Source organism: Scomber japonicus, chromosome 8 (genome assembly GCF_027409825.1).
Source record: "Scomber japonicus isolate fScoJap1 chromosome 8, fScoJap1.pri, whole genome shotgun sequence".
Classification (NCBI taxonomy): Eukaryota; Metazoa; Chordata; class Actinopteri; order Scombriformes; family Scombridae; genus Scomber; species Scomber japonicus.
The window spans coordinates 18,968,912-18,987,423 of record NC_070585.1 but is presented as its reverse complement, the minus strand read 5'-3'; the positions used below and the strand labels follow the sequence as shown (position 1 = coordinate 18,987,423).

Here is an 18,512-nt window from a genome sequence, read left to right as displayed (position 1 = left end):
AAATCCATCCTAAATGTACACTGAACAGTTACAAAAATTCTAATGATACTCTGGAGATGTTGGATTGTGTCCTGTCTAGTCAAATCATTGGACCTTTTTTAGGTACTTTGTTTGTCTCCTTGATTGTTTTTATGACCATAAATGTACATGTTGCTGCAATTTTGTCTTGGATGGCTCGAGTTGTGGTGGGCATGGAAGTGAAGGAACAGACTTCAGCCGTCGATCAAAGTTGTCAAATGTACTAAAAGATGAGACCAAGTGAAAATAAAGTTGACCAAAATGAAGATGAGTCTTTAATTTTGGAATTGAACTAACTGAAAATTTACCACATTACATCTGTGCTGTCATCTACAGCTCACCATCAGAGCGAGCATGAGAGTGAATAGTTTTGTCTGGATTGATATCTGTTTGGGTCTGAAAATGAACACCTGTGTGTTTTATTAGTTAACACATGTACAAATGATACAGACTTTACATATACAACATAAGATGTGATGGAGAAGTGCAAAAAACCCTCATGGGGGCTTTTTCCAGGTACTATCCAGTGTGAGATTTACATTAATCAAAAGAGAAATCAAGGATTGTTAAAAGGAAGCTCATATATATATATATATATATATATATATATAATTAAATTAATTTCTTCAAACTGATTCAGATACATTTTGGGTGGATTATCATTTTATCATTTCATCATTTTACCCACTGACAGTTCACATGCAGCAGTTTCGCACATGTAGTGTGACAACCCCACCCACACACAGGCACTAACCAAAACCAGCTCTGCTGTAATTTCCTCATAAAATAAAGTGGTGTAAAAGAATGTAACTCCCACAATGTCAACATTGAGACATGACAAAACAATAACCTTTTCTTATTTTTTATACAGTGTAGAGGCTGTAGAGAAGAAGAATAGCTTATTTAAATTGAAAAAAAAAAACAACTTAAATGATGGGGTTGTTTTTGATATTTTGGCTCTGTGGATATAAAACTTACCTAACAAATAAAAAAAAGTATACAATGTTACAAATGTCACTATTATTATTATTACAAGGACTAGCCTATTATTATCATTATTATTATTATGTGATAAACTAATGAATATTATCTTGCTATTTTACACTTCCGAACTTTTTTAATGCGCAGTGACGTCATGGCGTACGTTGATGACGTCGACGAGACGTTCACCATCATGGCGGCGGAAGGCTGTGAGGAGATGAGCGGCAACGGGGAGCTGGAAGAGTCCTCAGGTAGTCTCATGGAAACACGTAATGAAATTATTGAACTGAGCTGGTTGCTGTTTGACAGATAGGACCGGGCGGTGGTTTCTACCGCAGCCTGCTGTGATAAAAGCTCTGCCCGCAGCTGGTTTTCAGAGCAGGCATGACGAGCTAAGCTAACTGAGGCTAACGTGATTTCAACTGCACGCAGCGCGAAGCTCCTTAGCTCCGTGTCCTACCAACTATATCTGAACTGATGTTAAACATAGAGGCTGACGGCTGCTCATCACCCTGCCGTCACAGATTAGTCGAGTTATGTCCTCAACGAGCACAAGTTGTAACAGTCAAAGAAGGACCGATGTGTGTAAACTTAAACTTTATATGAATGAAATGTGTGTGGGAGGTGTCTTTAGGAATAAGAGCCTGACAGTGTGTGTTGTGATCGTGTTGTTCATATGACTTACTCCCGTGTTCGGTTGGATGGCTGGTTTGTCTGCTCAGTGTCATCTTTAAAGAGTGTTAATAGATTTAATAAAAACCAGTCACACCACTTACTGAAAAAGCAGGTGTTTGTCATGCATGGTGGATGTTGTTGTTCACCTGAAGGCGCTTTTTCCACTCAAAGGTTCAGGAAGGGGAGCAATGAGAAAGTTAATGGATTATATCACTATAGACAGGATCAGTAATTTTGATTTTCTTTAATTATTCCTCCTGCTCATATTGACCTTCATAATCACTTCATATTTGCAAAATATAAAATCTGCAGTGCTCCTTCTGTGCAAAGAATATGCATATATGAAGCTTCAGTAGACCATTAGTCAAATCATGTAGCTGTATTTCAACATTACATTTTTTTGGTGCTTTTGTACCAGAGTCCTTCTTTTTGCTCCTCAAGAACCAAGAAAGAAGAGGGAGGAGTAGATAAATTAAATATTCATAATAAATATATTAATATGAAATAAATGCTGTATTATGTTAGATATTTCTCTGGCTGGCAGAATATAAAAATGACAGTCAGGCATTATGAGTGCTGAAAACCTATGTGACCCTTCAACTGCAAAGACCTTTGTATTTGTGAGTGTGTCTGATAATTGTTTTGTGACGGTCATGTGAATGAACCATCTTATTGTGATCCTGTGTATATGTAACCTGCTCTCATCTTAATGAAGTTTCCTGATTAGTTAACTAAATAGTATTGACAGGCTACTCTAGTAGAAATATATCCAAAGTTACAGGGAGGATAAAGGAGAGGTTTCTAGGTTATAAAGTCCTTCAGTTACAGTATGTTAATAGAGATTGTTTGGTCCATTTACCTGTAATCTGCTCCCTCTGTAGCGATGGAGGCTGCTGAGGTCCCCGCACCGCCTCCCATTGAGATGGCCGAGATGGCCGAGATGGCAGAAGAGAACGGCAGCGCCGCCATAGCCACCGAAGCCCCTGTGGCCCCCGACCCTGCTCCCTACTCTGTGCCTCCAGCTACAGATGACGAGGAGGGGGAACCACCTGCAGATTTTGAGCGTCTGTGGAAGGCTGCACATGACAATCCTCAAGACTTCACCAGCTGGACTGATCTGCTACAATACTGCGAGCAGGAGGTGTGCGATCGTTATTTTGAGGGGGCAAACGGGAAAGAATCATCAGGTTTTTGATAGAACAAGCACGTTTTCCTCTTCAGACTTGAAAATACTGTTTGGTAGCAGCAGCTTGCTGAAGTTTCATGTGACATTTTTTTTTCCTAATCTTCACAGGGTCACATCACAGCGTCACGCAGAGCACTGGAGGCCTTCCTAACCCGCTACCCGCTCTGCTACGGCTACTGGAAGAAATTTGCTGATTTGGAGCGGCGCGCTGGATACAACAGCAAAGCAGAGGAGGTAAAACAGGAGAGATTTCTCAGTTCTGTGTTTGAACTAATGACTCTTTATTACTGCAACATTAAGACAGTATTCACTCACTGCTTTTCTAAAAGGTATCAATGAATTTGTAATTGGATTGAATTTATATATGAAACTGTACAACTAACTAAGTCATTTAAATTTGTACTTATTGTGTAAGTTAATTATTACTGTTTATTTATATATTTGCACACAAAAATATGTTTTTATTGTAGAAAAACTGATTTTATTTTTGCACATGGTCATTCACATATTATAAAAACACACGTTTACCTACATAATGTATACTCAGCCATACATTAATTCAAAGTAAATAAACAATTGTGCAGGTAGGAAGCTAAAAGCTTATACAAAGACATTTCCTAAAAACTCAAGACAAGATCAACTCAATTACAGTACAGGAATGTATATCTAATACAATTATTAATTAGTTTACAACAAATTATTGCTGTCATGCCAAATATGTCTTACAGAAGTATGACAAAGTAGTTGTTGGCTAACAGAGTAATCAGGTGCACACTTACATTCATAGTGATGAAATGAGACTTTAACACTAGGCCATATATATTTTATAAGTTAAGGTTTATTAAAGAATGTTTTTCACTGGTTTAGTGAACTCATGTTGATTTGATTCTGTGTTAGGTGTGTGTTCAGGGCCTCCAGGCGATCCCTCTAAGTGTAGATCTGTGGATCCACTACATCAATCTGCTGCTGGGAACGCTGGACATGAACCTGCCTGAGTCGCCCACACGGATTCGCAGGTAGAAAAACACATTTACACACATACACAACAAGACTTTCAGCTCTTAATATAAACTGTTGCTTGTGTCTGCTGTTTCCTTGTGTCACTGATCTCCAATCTCAACCGTCAGTGTGTTTGAGGAAGCAGTGGCAGCAGCAGGTCTGGACTTCCACTCAGACCGGCTCTGGGATCTGTACGTTGAGTGGGAGAAGGAGCAGGGGAACATGAGGAATGCTGCAGCTGTTCTGAACAGAGCCCTCAAAGTCCCCACCCAGGTGTATAACACCCACTACGAAAAGTACGTAATCAAACACACACAGACGAGTAGTTCAATCTAAATGTCAAAATATGAGCATCAAAGCACCGTTTTCTGTAATGAGAATTGTAATGAATTACATTTCACCACTTACCTACCCTCTGTCAGGTTCAAGACCCACCTGAGTAGTCATGAACCCAAAGAGGTGCTTTCCTCGGAGGAGTATGAGGAGCTGAGGACGTTGTGCCGTCAGAGTCAGAAGGCGGAGCGTGCTGAACAGGCCCAGGAGGAGGAGGAGGAGAGGCCGCCTGGGGAGGAAGAACCCACCACACCCGAGGGAACAGATTCGGTGAGTAACACTCGACTGTGAGGCTTTAGAAATGAACACGTTTAAAAGACATTATTTAAGTGGACTGTTCTGTTCTGTTCTTATTGTTTGTAGGAGGAACTGATGCAGAAGATTAGGGAACAGGTGTTGGTTCACAGGGACAAGGTTTACCAGGACAACGAGGGAGAAGTCCGCAAGAGATGGCACTTTGAAGATGCTGTGAGTTCCTTTGTTTTCGTCCTTTGCTTTTTCAATTTTTTTCTTACACTTTCTCTCCTCCTCTTGTCATTCACTCAGTCAAGGCAATATGACGACAAAATGATTTTCAGGGCAATTTCTTCTGAATCTAAGGCTGGAAATTGTTACATACTGCTGCATAATGCTGATATGACATGTGAATTGATACCAAAATTATACTTCCCGTATTTTTGGGAATATAAACATGTTTTTCTACCGAACCTTCTTTCAGGCAGCAGAATAAGCCAAACTTAACTGGTAAATGTTGTCTAAAAGAAGAAGATGTGCAATAACTTTGCCTAAATAAAAGAAAATACTATAAAAAAGTATTAACATTCAATATTCAAACTTCTGAAAACCCCAAATTCTTAATATTTCTACTTTTATGTTCAAGTCCTAAAATAGCATTAATGCTTTATGTTCTTTGTAGTTATTTTTCCAGTCTTACAGCAAACTGAATTGTACTTTTGTTTATCTTATAATTAATCCTGTTTTTTTTCTGTTTTTTTTAATTTACATAAAAAAAACAACAACCTTGTTACACACTTTCATTACTTGCGATCTGGGAAACACATCAGATGTCTGTTTCTCTGCCCTGTAGATCAAACGTCCGTACTTCCACGTCAAGCCGCTCGATCGTGTCCAGCTGCGTGCCTGGCACTCCTACCTGGACTGGGAGATCGCTCAGCTGAACAAGGACACCAAAGACCCCAACCAAGGTGGGTGACTTGATTGACCTGATGAAGATGAATATATTGACCTCTTTGTCTCTGTGGTTTTATTCATTTGAGTCTTATGCTTCATTTTTGACACGGTTGTGTCGTAATAGATCCGAGCCAGGCAGCCACAGAGGAGTCAGAGGTTACAGCCCAACCTCAGGAAGGATCAGGGGAGGCTGCCGTTGCAGTTGATGACCACAGAGTTCGCATCCTCTTTGAACGTTGTCTGATCGCCTGCGCTCTGTATGAGGAGTTCTGGATCAGGGTAAGGATGTAAAATGTGTGCATTCTTGTGTTTGGTATCCTTGAGAACCTATAGACCAGATTAAAAAGAGAAGCTTGTGTGTGTAAATGATCTCTGCTTCATGTGTGCTTGTGTGTCGCTCAGTACGTTCATTACCTGGAGCCGCACAGTGTGGACGAGGCTCGGGCTGTGTTCAAACGGGCCTGTGAGGTCCACCTGATGTTCAAACCCAACATCCACATGCAGTGGGCTACCTTCGAGGAGAGGCACGGTATGAGAAACCTGAACACACATGGATTTATTTATTTTCATCAGTGGACATGCAGGTTTTTGACATTTTAAAATGAATATGTTATATTTAAATACATGAATATAATATGAACAACTTATTTCAGTGTAGTGCAGAAAAAGCATCCTCAAAACTCACAATAGAATTGAGTGAACACACGAGTCCTACAGTGAAACTATTATAGATGATGTATTCAGCAAATTTACTCCTTCATCTTCTCCATCAGGTGACTTAACAGAGGCCCGACGAGTGCTGGAGGCCTTGGAGAAAACCCTGCCTGGATTGGCAGTGGTTCGTATCCGCAGGGCCGCTTTGGAAAGACGGGCGGGCCAGCTGGACCAATCGGAGGCCTTGCTGCAGGAGGCGGTGATAGAATCCAAAGAGAAGCCAACATTGCACGCTTTCTACTCCATCAAGCTTGCTCGCCTACTGCTGAAGCTGGGCAGGAACCCCAGCAGAGCACGCAGAGTTTTACAGGAGGCGCTGGAAATCAGTCCGGTGAGCCAAGTCACAGTCACACACCCAAGATGGCATCTACTAAAACTGCATCAATCTGGACCCTATTTTCCCATCATTATATGTTTAAGTGACTAATGAGGACAACAATGTTTGAAATTTGTTCAGTATTGAGCGAGAGCGCTTCAGCCGGCAACCACAAAATGGGCTCATGTTATTGTAAGTGTCTGACAACAACATTATTAAAATGGACCATGCAGTGAAATAAAACCGTTTCGCTCTCAAATCTTGCAGGAGTTGAGCTCTTGCAGGCAGACAGCTAAATATTCAGCCATAACTTTTAGTTAACACTGAGTTAAACGTTCTGTGCTTCAACACAACAAACTGTTCCCGGCACTCCTCTGTTCAGCTCTCACTCACATTTCCGCTATTTTCTGCCTGCAACAACTCAACACTTAGTTAGAAACAATAACAAACAGACCAGATCAAGCAAAAGGTTAAGCTTTAAAAACTTTGTATGGTTCTTTCCATAATGTTGTCAGATGCTTATAACAATGTGAACCTGTCAGTGGAAAAAATAAGCACTTTTAGTGGACATATTGACGGGGTGTTACACAACAGTATTTCATGGCTGCAGGCAACAGGGCTCCCGCTCAATACTGGACCAAATTTAAAAAAAAAATTGTCCCCATTAGTCACTTCGAAACCAAAATATGGGAAACGAGTGTCCAGGTTGAAAAGTTTCCCTTTTAATTTTATCATTCACATCTGGCATGCTAGTAGATACACATACATATTACAGCCAAAAATAAATCATGAGTTTAAAAATGTCATCGGCTAATAATTTGATTATTAAAAAAATCAGATTGGAAATGTTTTTGTCCTCTCATGTAATGCTGACTGCTGTTACCTAACCTTCCCCTTCAGGATAATGATAAACTGCACCTGAACCTGTTGGAGCTAGAGGTGTCAGGGGAGCCCTGGGCCTCAGCTGAGGCGGTGCAGGAGTGTGTGACTCGAGCTCTGGCAGCTCCCCTTGCCCCACACACCAAGATCCTCTTCTCCCAGAGGGGCCTGCAGTACGCCGAGGACTACAGCAACTCCATCCAGAGGTCAGAGTTCAATGGTTACTGTTTGTTTAGAGCCACAAGGTCCTTTCTGAAGAAGTTTGACCTGAATGTTGCTCTTTATTGTCTCCGTTCTCTGTAGTGTGTTGTCTGTGTATGAAGAGCACCAGAAACTTCTGAACGAGCTGGGCGGAACAAAGAGAGGAGCAGAAAATGGGTAAGAGAGGAAAGAAAAGGAGGATTGACTCAAATTGTCTCTTACTTCACCAAAAAATGTTGGATTTTACATACTTTTTAATCAAAAGACTGCTGAACAAATTGTTTTAGTTACAACTAGAATTTACCAGGAATTCTCACACATAATTTTTTAAAAATAGTGATATATTTGCTGCACATTTGAGATATTTTTAAAAATTAAAATGTAGGTTTTGTTGAATAACACTGAATTGAATATTTATAAATTTATATTATTTATTTATTTATATATATATATATATATATATATATATATATATATATATATATATATATATTATTTATAAAAGACCCAGTTTAGGCTTTTCATGGATTGTTAAGTCCTCAAATCTAATTTTCTCAAACCGAGCAAATAAGCCCACCCTGCGTCAACCAGCTGTGTGAGATAATTTCCCCTCTTATTAAATTTGTTACACAATTCTTAAGAATTGAGTGTCCTTTTTCTTGATATTGGTGCAAAAAGACTTTTGGCAGTGTTGACACAGTAATTAACAGCACTGATAACAATGCTCACGTCACATCAGTTGAATATCAGCTTCTAGTTTTGTTGTTTATCCGCTCTTTGATTTCCAGGGATGAGGACCCAGAGAAGCTGAGCAAAAGTGATGACGGCTCTGCTGTTGCCGTGTCCGCACAAGTCCCTCCTACCATGGCACACGTCCCCATCACCACGCCCCCTCCTCCAGTGATGGGCACTGACATGAGTGCTCAGGCTGGCTACGGTGGATACAGCAGTTGGTACCAGGTACAGTTAAAACACTGAGAGGAATCAAAAAAACATATCTGTCTACTTTGTTATTCCTTGTTTGTGAGTGCCGTGTTTCCTGCTTTTTTACCAGCAACCACAATATGGCGGTTACAACTATCAGAACACCTGGAACTACAACCAAGGCTACTATCCACCCAGCTAAAGAGGGAAACGGGAACTGTGACACCAAAAGGCCCAGGAAGCAGATTGACTCGGGATGTCTTCTCAGCCAAACAACAAACTGAACCACGCGGTCCTGCGGGCTCTGCTGAAATACATATCCCAGCATCCTTTCCTCTCCGTCCTTCCTCTTGAGTTACATCACTGTCCTGGATTTGTGAAAAACACGGAGCTGGAGTTAAGCTCCCGTTTCATGTGCTGTCATTTCAGTGTCGATTCTGAGGGACAGTTGGAAAGATGGCGAAAGGAAAACGGTGATTTTATTTCAGTGCATCAGTGTGGCTTCCTCAGTGTGAATCCTCTACATTTTAATCAGAACTATTTTTGTATTTGTTTGCAGCCTTTAATTGTCATAAAGTCATCCACTCTATCCAACTTTACAGGTGATGTAATATTGACATTTTGTACCATTCCACAAAGTAGGCTATTTGTTGTTTTTTCTAATGTATATAAAGGTGTTTTATAGTGTGTCACAACAGAAGTCCTGTGTGTCATGTGTCTCTATTTGCATCTTAATTGTTAAACTCAAACTCTCAGCTTGTCGTAGGGAAAAAAGGTTTGTCTCCTCCACATCTACAGCAGGGTTTTGTAAAATGTTAGTAAAGAATTTAGTATCTTCTGTACACCACTGCAACAGAAATATAACAAGTGAATCACTAAATGCAATATATCAACAAACAGTAGATTGATAGTCCTAAATAAGTTTGTTTTTACTTATTCCTCTCTTTATTTATTACCTGCTGTAAAGCACTTTGGTACACCGAAAGGACTGTTGTAAAGGGCTGTATAAATAAAGTACATTTACATTTACAAGTAAGAAAAACACTTACAAGATCCTTATTAACAGTCCACACACTAACTCAAGAATTAAATGTCAGTGCTTGCTTCTTCATGAACATTTCCCATAAAGGACTTTTAGAAATGTATTAAATTGTAATAAGGAGAGACAGTTCCTGCTTTTGTTTTGCCCATTTAGTAGAATCAGACTATTCAAGTTAAGACTAGATACTTGTTTGGCCTACTTCAATAAGATGCCTAATATTTACATGTCACAGAAGTGTGGGAAAAGTCTGAGAGAATCCAGTTTAATATTAAGTCAGTCTTAATTAATCGCTCTCTTTTGACCAATCCTAATACTCAGATGACCACTGCTGCTTTAATAAGAGCTGCCATGTCACAAACTATCACAGTCTTGTTATTTGACCTCTTGGCATTATGTGCTGATTAAATCTGTTCAAATATAAGATTGGCAATAATCCATATTTTTCTTATAGTCAACAAATCCCCTTTAAAAAAGGTCAAAATGTGTTTACAGTCTACTCATATCCTGTCACTCAGCCACAAGCCAATTTATTCCCTTTAAAGACTCAAATATTTACAATTAATAAATATAGCTCTCTATATATCTATATAAGTAATTTAACAGCTGGGCATCATATTTTTTTAGCTAACAGCAGTACATAGTGTAGTTTTGGGGACCATGTCCATTGTAATGAATACCACCCAGTGCAATGCTGTGGCTTACTGACATGTTTTTAATGGACTACGGTATCACTATGTATTAGGATCAATTCATTGTTCATTTTGGTCTTGTCAACAAAATACAGAAAATACCACATTTGTGTTAAAGATTGTAACAGGTGATTTTTAGATAGAAAATTGAGTCCATCATCACAATTCTCCAAATCAGCTTTATTTGAAGTAGATTCTTGGTGATTATGCAGACATAACTGTCAATATATTTTAACTTATAAAAAAAACTGGCAAAGTAGAATGTCACAAAATCAGGAAGATTGTGGGGATTAAATGTAAGGCCTGTTAAGAACCAATAGAGTAGATCGTCTGTGGTACTTTGCTATGTAAGGATCAGGTTAAAATTGAACAACTTTGTTCTGTATTGTCTTTATAAATGTGTTGAAACCATGAGCTGTGCTCCTCCAGGCAGTATCACTCAGATGCCAGCTATCCTCACTACACTCTTGAATTAGTAAAAGTCACTGTCAAACCCACTGCACACTAACCAACCAAATCAATATCCAGTGAAATCAATCCACCCAGAATGGCAAGGGGGCTTCATTCAGGCAGTTGGTCTTAAAAAAAAGCCAAACCGTGTTTCTTCATAACGTCTTTGTAACTAGATTTTAAGAGTGACTACACAGCCTCACTGCTTTGGTTCAGTTAGCTGGCTTTCTGAATGATACTGAAGCTGCGAGTGCCATTGCTGGGTCAGTCTGTTTCTGGTGTCTCAGGTGATGATGTAGTGGAGGTGGTGAGGTAGGCTCACAGAGCAGATTCTCCTGATCTCACTTTTTGATAACAACCAGCACAGCCGAAGGCACCAAACCTGAACAGACAAAGGAAAGTCGGGGGGAAAAAAGGTTACAGTCTGTAACTACGATTCACAATTACACAGAATTCACATTACAAATTTACTTAAAGCGATGGTTAGGCGTAATTTTGACCTAGCGTCATATGCACTACTACGTCTATCTAAACACTGCCTCAGCCCTTTTTTAAAAATTTGGTCGCAAATTAGTGGAGTTAGAGCCATCAGCTGAATTGCTTAGTACAGGCGCTAATGGGACCAAAAGTGTATCTCATAAATGACCCCACTAATAATACCTGGATTGTTATCAAACTTCTACAGTAGTACAAATAGGGTCTTTACTCATAAATTGATGCATTGGAAAGTTTGTAAGTACACCAGGAGTTTATTAAAATAACACTTCCCTGATGGCTTTTACTCTGCTGCTACTGCTAAAGCTGTTAACATCGCTAAGGTCAAAATTACACCGAACCATCGCTTTAAGTAGGATGTGTGTTTGAAGTGCATTTTGAGTCACAGGTCAGTGCAGCCATTTTTCAAGATCACTTCGCTGCAGTTATTGCAGTCTGAGCCCCGAGGCTCTGGAGCGATCTCCACGAGGAAATCACGTCGGCTGAATCAGTGATCTCTTTTAAGTCCCTTTTTAAAACATGCTTTTATAGAGAGAGCCTTTCCTGATTCTAAATGAGTTTTAATTTTCCTTGAATTGCTTTTATCTCCTTTAATTATGGTTGGTCTACTCTTGCCTTTTTACTACATTGAATTGTTTTTATTAATTTATATTTAATTTAATTTTATGATGTGTATTTTGCTGCCTTGTGAAGCACTTTGTAACTTGGATTTTGAAAAAGTGCACTATAAATAAAGTTCATTATTATTTATTATTACTATTATCAATAGTATTACTGACTATGGTAGCAGATTGTCTATTAAAATCCAATCCCGAGCTCAGTACTCACCCAGCTCTTTAAGGGGCTTCTCCATGTCCAGTTCAGTGTAGACGTGACGGGGGTAGGGTGACAGCAGCGTGAAGTCCTGACCTTCAGGTGTGTTGCCATTCATCTGTACGTACACGCGCACTGCAGCCAGTGGCTCCTGGGCCTTAAAAACCGTGTTGATGGTTGAGCCATCCAGCAGACGGACCTGTAGGTAGTGAAAGGAAGAGGAAAAGGATGTTCTATTGGGATCTACTCACTGAGCTATTCTGACATGCAGGTTTTGCTCCAGTGGTGTGAAGACCAGCGTGTAAATGAGTAAGTGTGACTGAGGCTCGTACCTGTATCCTGCACTCTTCATATTCCTTCTTAGTGGGCGGGGGACCCTGACTGGTGGGCGATGACGGGCTCGGCTGGGTGGGCTGGGATGAAGCGGCCGTGCTAGAGGATCCACCCCCTCCGAACTTTCAGGACAGGTGAAAAATTAAATTCTTAGGTGGTTACTGGTTCCAACAGGTCAGTATGAGTAATGATGAACTAGATCAATGACTTACGTACCTTCTGTGCTCTCTCCTCTCTGTCGCGTGCAATCTTTTCTTTAACCCTTTGCCTGGCAGGAATAAAGAAAAGCAACACTATGTAGTTAGAAGGTATTTGCTAATTTATATAATTTGTTATTTTTGTCTCTTTTCTGACATAGTGTACATATTTTCATTTCTTCTATTGATTCCACTGCATCTTCTTTTCATTCACAGCAAAGTATTCAACAACAGTTTCATTTTGTAAGTGAAACAACATGTGGTTTCTTTTGGAACACAACTTTTTGTTGATGATTCTTAAATTATTTTCCACTGAGATGACAACACAGTGTTTTAAAAAATTCTTTGCTTTCAAGACTCAAACATCATAACCTAAATCTACTTTTCCTTGCTCTGAGATGCGTGTATGTGTTATGAAGACTTTACCGGGCCATTTTGTCTTCCATCTTCTCTTTTCTGCGCTGATCAGCGAGTTTCTTCATATCATCATCCTGCAGCTTTTGGCGGATCTGCTGCAGTTCTTGGCCCTGCCTCCTCCTCTGCTTCTCCCTCTCCAGCTCTTCTGCTCGCTCTCGCTCTCGTCTCTCCGCCTGCTTCACTCGCATCAGTTCCTCTAACCTGAAAATGGACACACACGGAAGAATCAGCTTATTTACCAGAAAGCTCAGGTTTACCTACTAACTAACCCCAAACTAATAGTCACGGATGACATTGTCAGTGAATTATGGTGGTAGTAGAGAATAGTAAAGTCACTACAGTTATGGTGGCCTCTGACCTTTTGACTTGCTCAAGTTTTTCTTCCTCTGTCATCAGCTGACCTCCACTCTCGTCATTCATAAGGCTGCCGTCTCCACCTGCTGTCCCTGAGACCAAAACGAATATGCATGAGAAAGTGATACAGAAAGACAGAGAGTATAGTGCAGTATTGAACTATTTTACTGTCAACCACGAACCACAACCCCCAAATCAAAGCAGAAGTTGCATGCTCGCCTAACCTAAACCACAAAACTTTAAGTCTCAGTGCAGACACAAAAAACCCACAAATGATGAAAAGCTGAACTGAAAACTTGAACATAACTGGTATGGTATTAAGATGATGAAAAAGAAAAGAAAATAATAAACAGAGAGAAAGATAACCAGATTACCACAGAGTTGCTGCTTCTTGATTTTACTAAGGCTAACAAAAGAAATGTTATGAAACCAGTGACGGTGCTAAAAATCACACTATGAGAGACCCTCCCGCCTCCTAAAATCACATAAAGCTCTGACCTGTAGCGGTGTCTCCTAGTGTTGGCTCTTCTGTGCCAGATTGGCCATCTGCTCTTCCTCCCTGGACATTCCCCACAAGCGGTACGTAGGGCTCATCAATGTCTGGGTCATTCTCATGCTCCATTAACCTGAGTAAAGCACATCACAGTGGAGAGACGAAGGCTGAAAACTTGACGTGTTGATGACCAGACCTAGTGATATACTGGCAAGTCACAGTCATGTTATGGTAGGCAAAACTGGAAAGCAGGGGCGGACTGGCCACCGGGAGTACCGGGAGTTTTCCCGTTGGGCCGGTGGGTCAGTGGGCCGGCCTTTAGTATGGTAACCAATGTTAACAGTTTCTCTAGTGTTTGGCTAATCAACATTGGCCTACATGGGTGTGTCACACCTCTTTCACCTCGGTCGTGGGGCTGCTGGCCTATCACAGCCGAAGGCCAAGGGTTTCAGTCCCTTCCTCCCTCTTCATCTGTCAATCAATTAGTCAGTGTGCAAAAATGGAGAAGAAACGCAAGGGGAGCGGAAAAATTTTGAGAAAAGAAAAGGCACGCACTACATCTAGATGCGACCAAGTGTCAGAAATTGATGGACATGTTTTCTGTTGCTGCATCATCTGCACCATTCTCAGCGGCACCTGCAGCTCCCGCGTCGCTGTCTGGAGCTCGAGGACGACGTGATGCTAGTCAGGTGGGCGGCTGTAATGTGATAACATTATTTGGCTAGCTTGCTAACTTTTAGCACAAAAAATGTCATTATTGTGTATGGACTCGGGCCAGACGGCACTCAGTGGCATTAGCCAACATTGACATCATGGTTAAGCAACTAATAAAATAGCTGAGCATCTGATCAAACATTATCTCTTTTGTATTTCACTTAATGCTAGTGAGCCAAATGCTGCTCTGCTGTCTTAATTACTTTGCTAATTCATCAACATTAAATTGAATGTCAGTTTTATTCTTTTGGGTGGATATTGTTGGATAATATATAAATTGAGACAGGCTACATGCAGAGGAAATGTGTTGGATTTGTCTTAAAGTCTAGCCTATTATTTGCAGTTTGTAAAACTTAAGCTGTAATTATTCAGTGTTAAGAACATGTAATTGTGCTTATCTGAGGCACAATAGGTTAATGTGTTTGACATGTTTCTATTTAGCTTAAATGAAATTTGAACATTCAAACAGTAATATTCCTGTTTGAAACAACATAATGTAGGAGAATGTTCTTCAATAAATTTAAGTAAATTTTGACATTTCAAGCGCATTTACTATTAACAGTTAACAGTAACCCACATATATGTGAACATATTTGTTCCACCGCCATCATCCACCTCCATCATCCACTGCCATCATCCGCCTCCAGCATCCGCCACCAGCATCCGCCGCCATCATCCACCTCCAGCATCCGCTGCCCCGGCCCCTGAGTGGGCCAGTCAGGTACTAAATTCCCGGGCCACTTTTTTGCCCCAGCCCACCCCTGCTGGAAAGCATCAGTGACATGATTTTTACAGCTATGTTCATTGCTGTGTGTGTCAAGGCTCACCAGTCCATGGCTTGTTCTATTCCCTGGTTCCCTGTGTTGGCCACCGCCTTCTCCCTGCAAACACCAACAGAGACAACATGCCGAGTCACTCTAATGTCAGACAGGTTTACTTTCTCTTTTTCGAACACCGTCTCAAATCTAAGAACTTTATCTGACAAACAAGTTGCTGTCATTATATCTAGTGTCACTTACGCTCTGTTCCTGTCAAAGCCCATCTCCAGCAGGCTCTCCAGTGTTGTTAGCTCTGCCATCTTTAGCTGAAACACAGATTGTGTAAATAAATATCAGCACATTAAGTTAATTACTCTCTTTTTCATTTTGGCATATTGTCACACACTTGTTACTTATTGTTATTAGACTATAATCCACACATAGACCATAATAATGCATCCAGCATGTTACAATCCATCTTTAATTGCTAAATTACCTACCTATTAAAAGGATAAATTCACAATTTGTCAAATCTCTTTTAAAACAATAGTCAGGAGTCCATATGAACACTGAAAGAGGTTTTCAACGCTGTAATCATTCCTCCTGTTCATGCTGACTATTAAAAACACATCTTCAAATATGCTTTCAATGTAAGTGATGGGGGTCAATATCCACAGTGTCCATACAGTCATTCTGAGCGAAAATGGACTTAAAAGTTTATCTGAAGCAGTCTGAGTTTTTCATATCAAGTGAATATCTGCCACAACAGTTGCTTCTATTTCTTCGTTTGCATCAAATTCCCTTCTTTGTTTCCTCAGCCTGTGTTTCTCAGTTGAACAGTAAAAAAAAGAAGAAATTTGGCACTACAAAGACAGTAACATTGAAAGATAATTCTGGCAGCTGAAGCTTGATATTGGCCTCAGATCAACTTTTAAATATATTTTTGCACCGAAGGAAGACTGGATTTTCCCCCCAATCACTTACATACTAGGTACATTAAGCGGGGATCTTTTAATGGTCAGTATGAACCATTAGGGATGATTACAGCGAGAAAATCCTGTTTCAGTGTTCATTTGGACACCTGACTATTGTTTTCAGACAAATTTGAAACACTGTGAATCCGTCCTTTAACTCCACACATACAACACCTCATGACTTACCTTTTAGCCCATGAGCTACATTAACTATTATCGCTGAAGTAAATCACAATACTAGCAATTTCTTCACATTTCCTGGGCTCACAGCCTGATAAACTCATTGTTTACCGCTTTTGGCTGATTGTAGCTGTTTCCTTTCATTACTTACATTATGCCAGAGCTAAAATTAGCTTTCATGTGGCTAACGTTCAAATTACGAAAGCTAGCTGTGAGACTTCGCTGGATTAGGACGATAAAAACACACAGGAGCAGCTAAATAACTCTCCGAGGCTACAGTGGTCAGTGTCTGTCTGTATGTTACACGTAAATGGACAAACAAGTGTATTTTTTTCTTTTTTACGCTAACGGCAGCTAATTTAGTGAAGAAGATAATGTTAGTTAGCTACTCACACATCAGTCAGCACCGCTTCAACAGTACGGCAGCCCACACAGGTCAAACAGAACAGCGCCCGAAAAAAAGCTTTTACAGTTAATCTCAAAACTTAATATATATACATCCAAAACACATACATTCATTTATTGATTTCATGATTGTACATAATCAACTAAGTTTTTGACAAATTTCTAGGAATTTATGTGCTATAAAAAAAAGTAGCATTTATGAGGAGAGACATTCTACATTTAAGAAGATTTGGATCATTTTCCAACCATTTGTTTCAGAGTATAAACCTCATACTTTTTATGGCAAAATTTCACCTAAAAACAAATTTAATACGAATTTAATATAAACCAAACTGATATAAGTATCTTGCCTCACTTTTGTGTGTGTGTGTGTGTGTGTGTGTGTGTGTGTGTGTGTGGTATATGATAATTATGATAATTACTCGTTTAAGGGGCATGACATACTTTTTTGGATAGCATGAAGTAAATTAGCACTGGACCCTGGAGCACTAAAATACTCACTGTACCTAAAAGCTCTTTATTTTAGTTTAAGACACAAAATGTGAAATACATTTCATTCATTAGGTGTAAACAAGCTGTATATACACAGCCACTATGTGTATATAAAGTAACATGTCACTTTGTTTCTTACCATTAAATATCTAAACACTCCTCACTTGTCTGTACTTTATGTATCCTGATCCTGTTTACATTTTACAGAAATGACTTCACCTGTACTGAGTCAGTCCTTGCGTATCTTTCTGTTTTGTTATGTTGTGTGTAAGTACATTGACAGGCACTGAACCAGAGTCAAATTCCTTGTATGCGTAAACATATATTGTCTTTAAAGCTGATTCTTATTCTGAAATTGTAAAACAGGTCATACTGGTGCCAAGAAAGAAAGAGACATTTACAATAACATCAGGTTATTTCCAAAAAAATTATTTGACATTTCATTGATTCATATACCTGTACTTATAGGTTTTATAACTGGTATTAATAATTCATTATTACATTGTTAGAAGGACATCTGCCAGAAATGGTGGCTTGCAAACATCCAGACATAAGTGCTGTAAAAACAAGACATACGTGGAATGCACTGAATGCAAGATGTCCTCTGGATAATCAAAAGGAGAAATCACTTACTTTATTACCATAGCTACGAGCAAAACTCGAGAACGAAAAAGAAAACACAAAAAAAAGTTTTTAGACTTGCAGAAATAATTCACTAATTAATCTACACATAATTATCAGAAAGAATCTTAAAGCAAAGCGAATTTTTTTCACTGTTGTCTACTACAGTGGATATGCTGTAAAAAAGAAAAAGAAGAAAAAGTTCAATTGTAAGATGTTTCTTTTACCCTAAACGGTCAGTGTATCTTTTGGTCACATGATTTTCTTTTCAGAAACAAGTATTGAAAAACAAAAAAAGAGTGGTTATTTGATTTTCGTTTTTAAACATATTTTGTCTGATAGATGAAGGATAGGAAATAGTTTCATATCTCTCCATCTGATATGTCCAAAGTGAACCATGTGATTGTGAACACACACTTTTTAACTTCATTATTATTATTATAAAGTGCATAACTACTTACCCGAAAAGCAACAACTTTTCCACGTCCCTCAGCCACAGATCAGGGATTGCGAGCAGTCTTGCTGAGTCCACATGTTGCTTTGGCTCTTGAGCACTGACTGAAATCACTAGGGCAATCTGGGCAAAAATAAGAAAGACAGTTCAAAAAGTACAGTCAAATCAATAAACGCCAGTATCTGCATTAGTAAGACTTGAACCAAACCAACCT

The 18,512-nt window shown here is 39.5% G+C and overlaps 2 protein-coding genes across 3 annotated transcripts; one reads left to right on the top strand and one right to left on the bottom strand.

Moving 5' to 3' along the window:
• Nucleotides 1-1,168: 1,168 nt before the first annotated feature.
• On the top strand, nucleotides 1,169-9,108 carry si:ch211-114c17.1 (pre-mRNA-processing factor 39). Of its 2 annotated transcripts, XM_053323824.1 has the most exons (15): nucleotides 1,169-1,250; nucleotides 2,556-2,815; nucleotides 2,969-3,094; nucleotides 3,758-3,876; nucleotides 3,988-4,155; nucleotides 4,282-4,462; nucleotides 4,556-4,660; nucleotides 5,280-5,397; nucleotides 5,508-5,662; nucleotides 5,786-5,912; nucleotides 6,157-6,428; nucleotides 7,314-7,498; nucleotides 7,596-7,670; nucleotides 8,282-8,453; nucleotides 8,548-9,108. In XM_053323824.1, the coding sequence occupies exons 1-15, from the start codon at nucleotides 1,193-1,195 to the stop codon at nucleotides 8,617-8,619; spliced, it is 2,193 nt and encodes a 730-aa protein (XP_053179799.1). In that variant the 5' UTR covers nucleotides 1,169-1,192; the 3' UTR covers nucleotides 8,620-9,108. The 2 variants fall into 2 exon arrangements, with proteins under 2 accessions (XP_053179799.1, XP_053179798.1); XM_053323823.1 differs by lacking the exon at nucleotides 1,169-1,250 and having other exon boundaries at nucleotides 2,572-2,861.
• Nucleotides 9,109-10,309: 1,201 nt separating this feature from the next.
• On the bottom strand, nucleotides 10,310-16,749 carry ubxn1 (UBX domain protein 1). Its single transcript, XM_053323214.1, has 10 exons — nucleotides 16,720-16,749; nucleotides 15,434-15,498; nucleotides 15,242-15,295; nucleotides 13,706-13,833; nucleotides 13,212-13,299; nucleotides 12,863-13,054; nucleotides 12,456-12,507; nucleotides 12,239-12,361; nucleotides 11,922-12,105; nucleotides 10,310-10,980 (listed from the first exon to the last, which is right to left on the bottom strand). The coding sequence occupies exons 2-10, from the start codon at nucleotides 15,490-15,492 to the stop codon at nucleotides 10,940-10,942; spliced, it is 921 nt and encodes a 306-aa protein (XP_053179189.1). The 5' UTR covers nucleotides 15,493-15,498; nucleotides 16,720-16,749; the 3' UTR covers nucleotides 10,310-10,939.
• Between the last annotated feature and the right edge of the window lie 1,763 nt (nucleotides 16,750-18,512).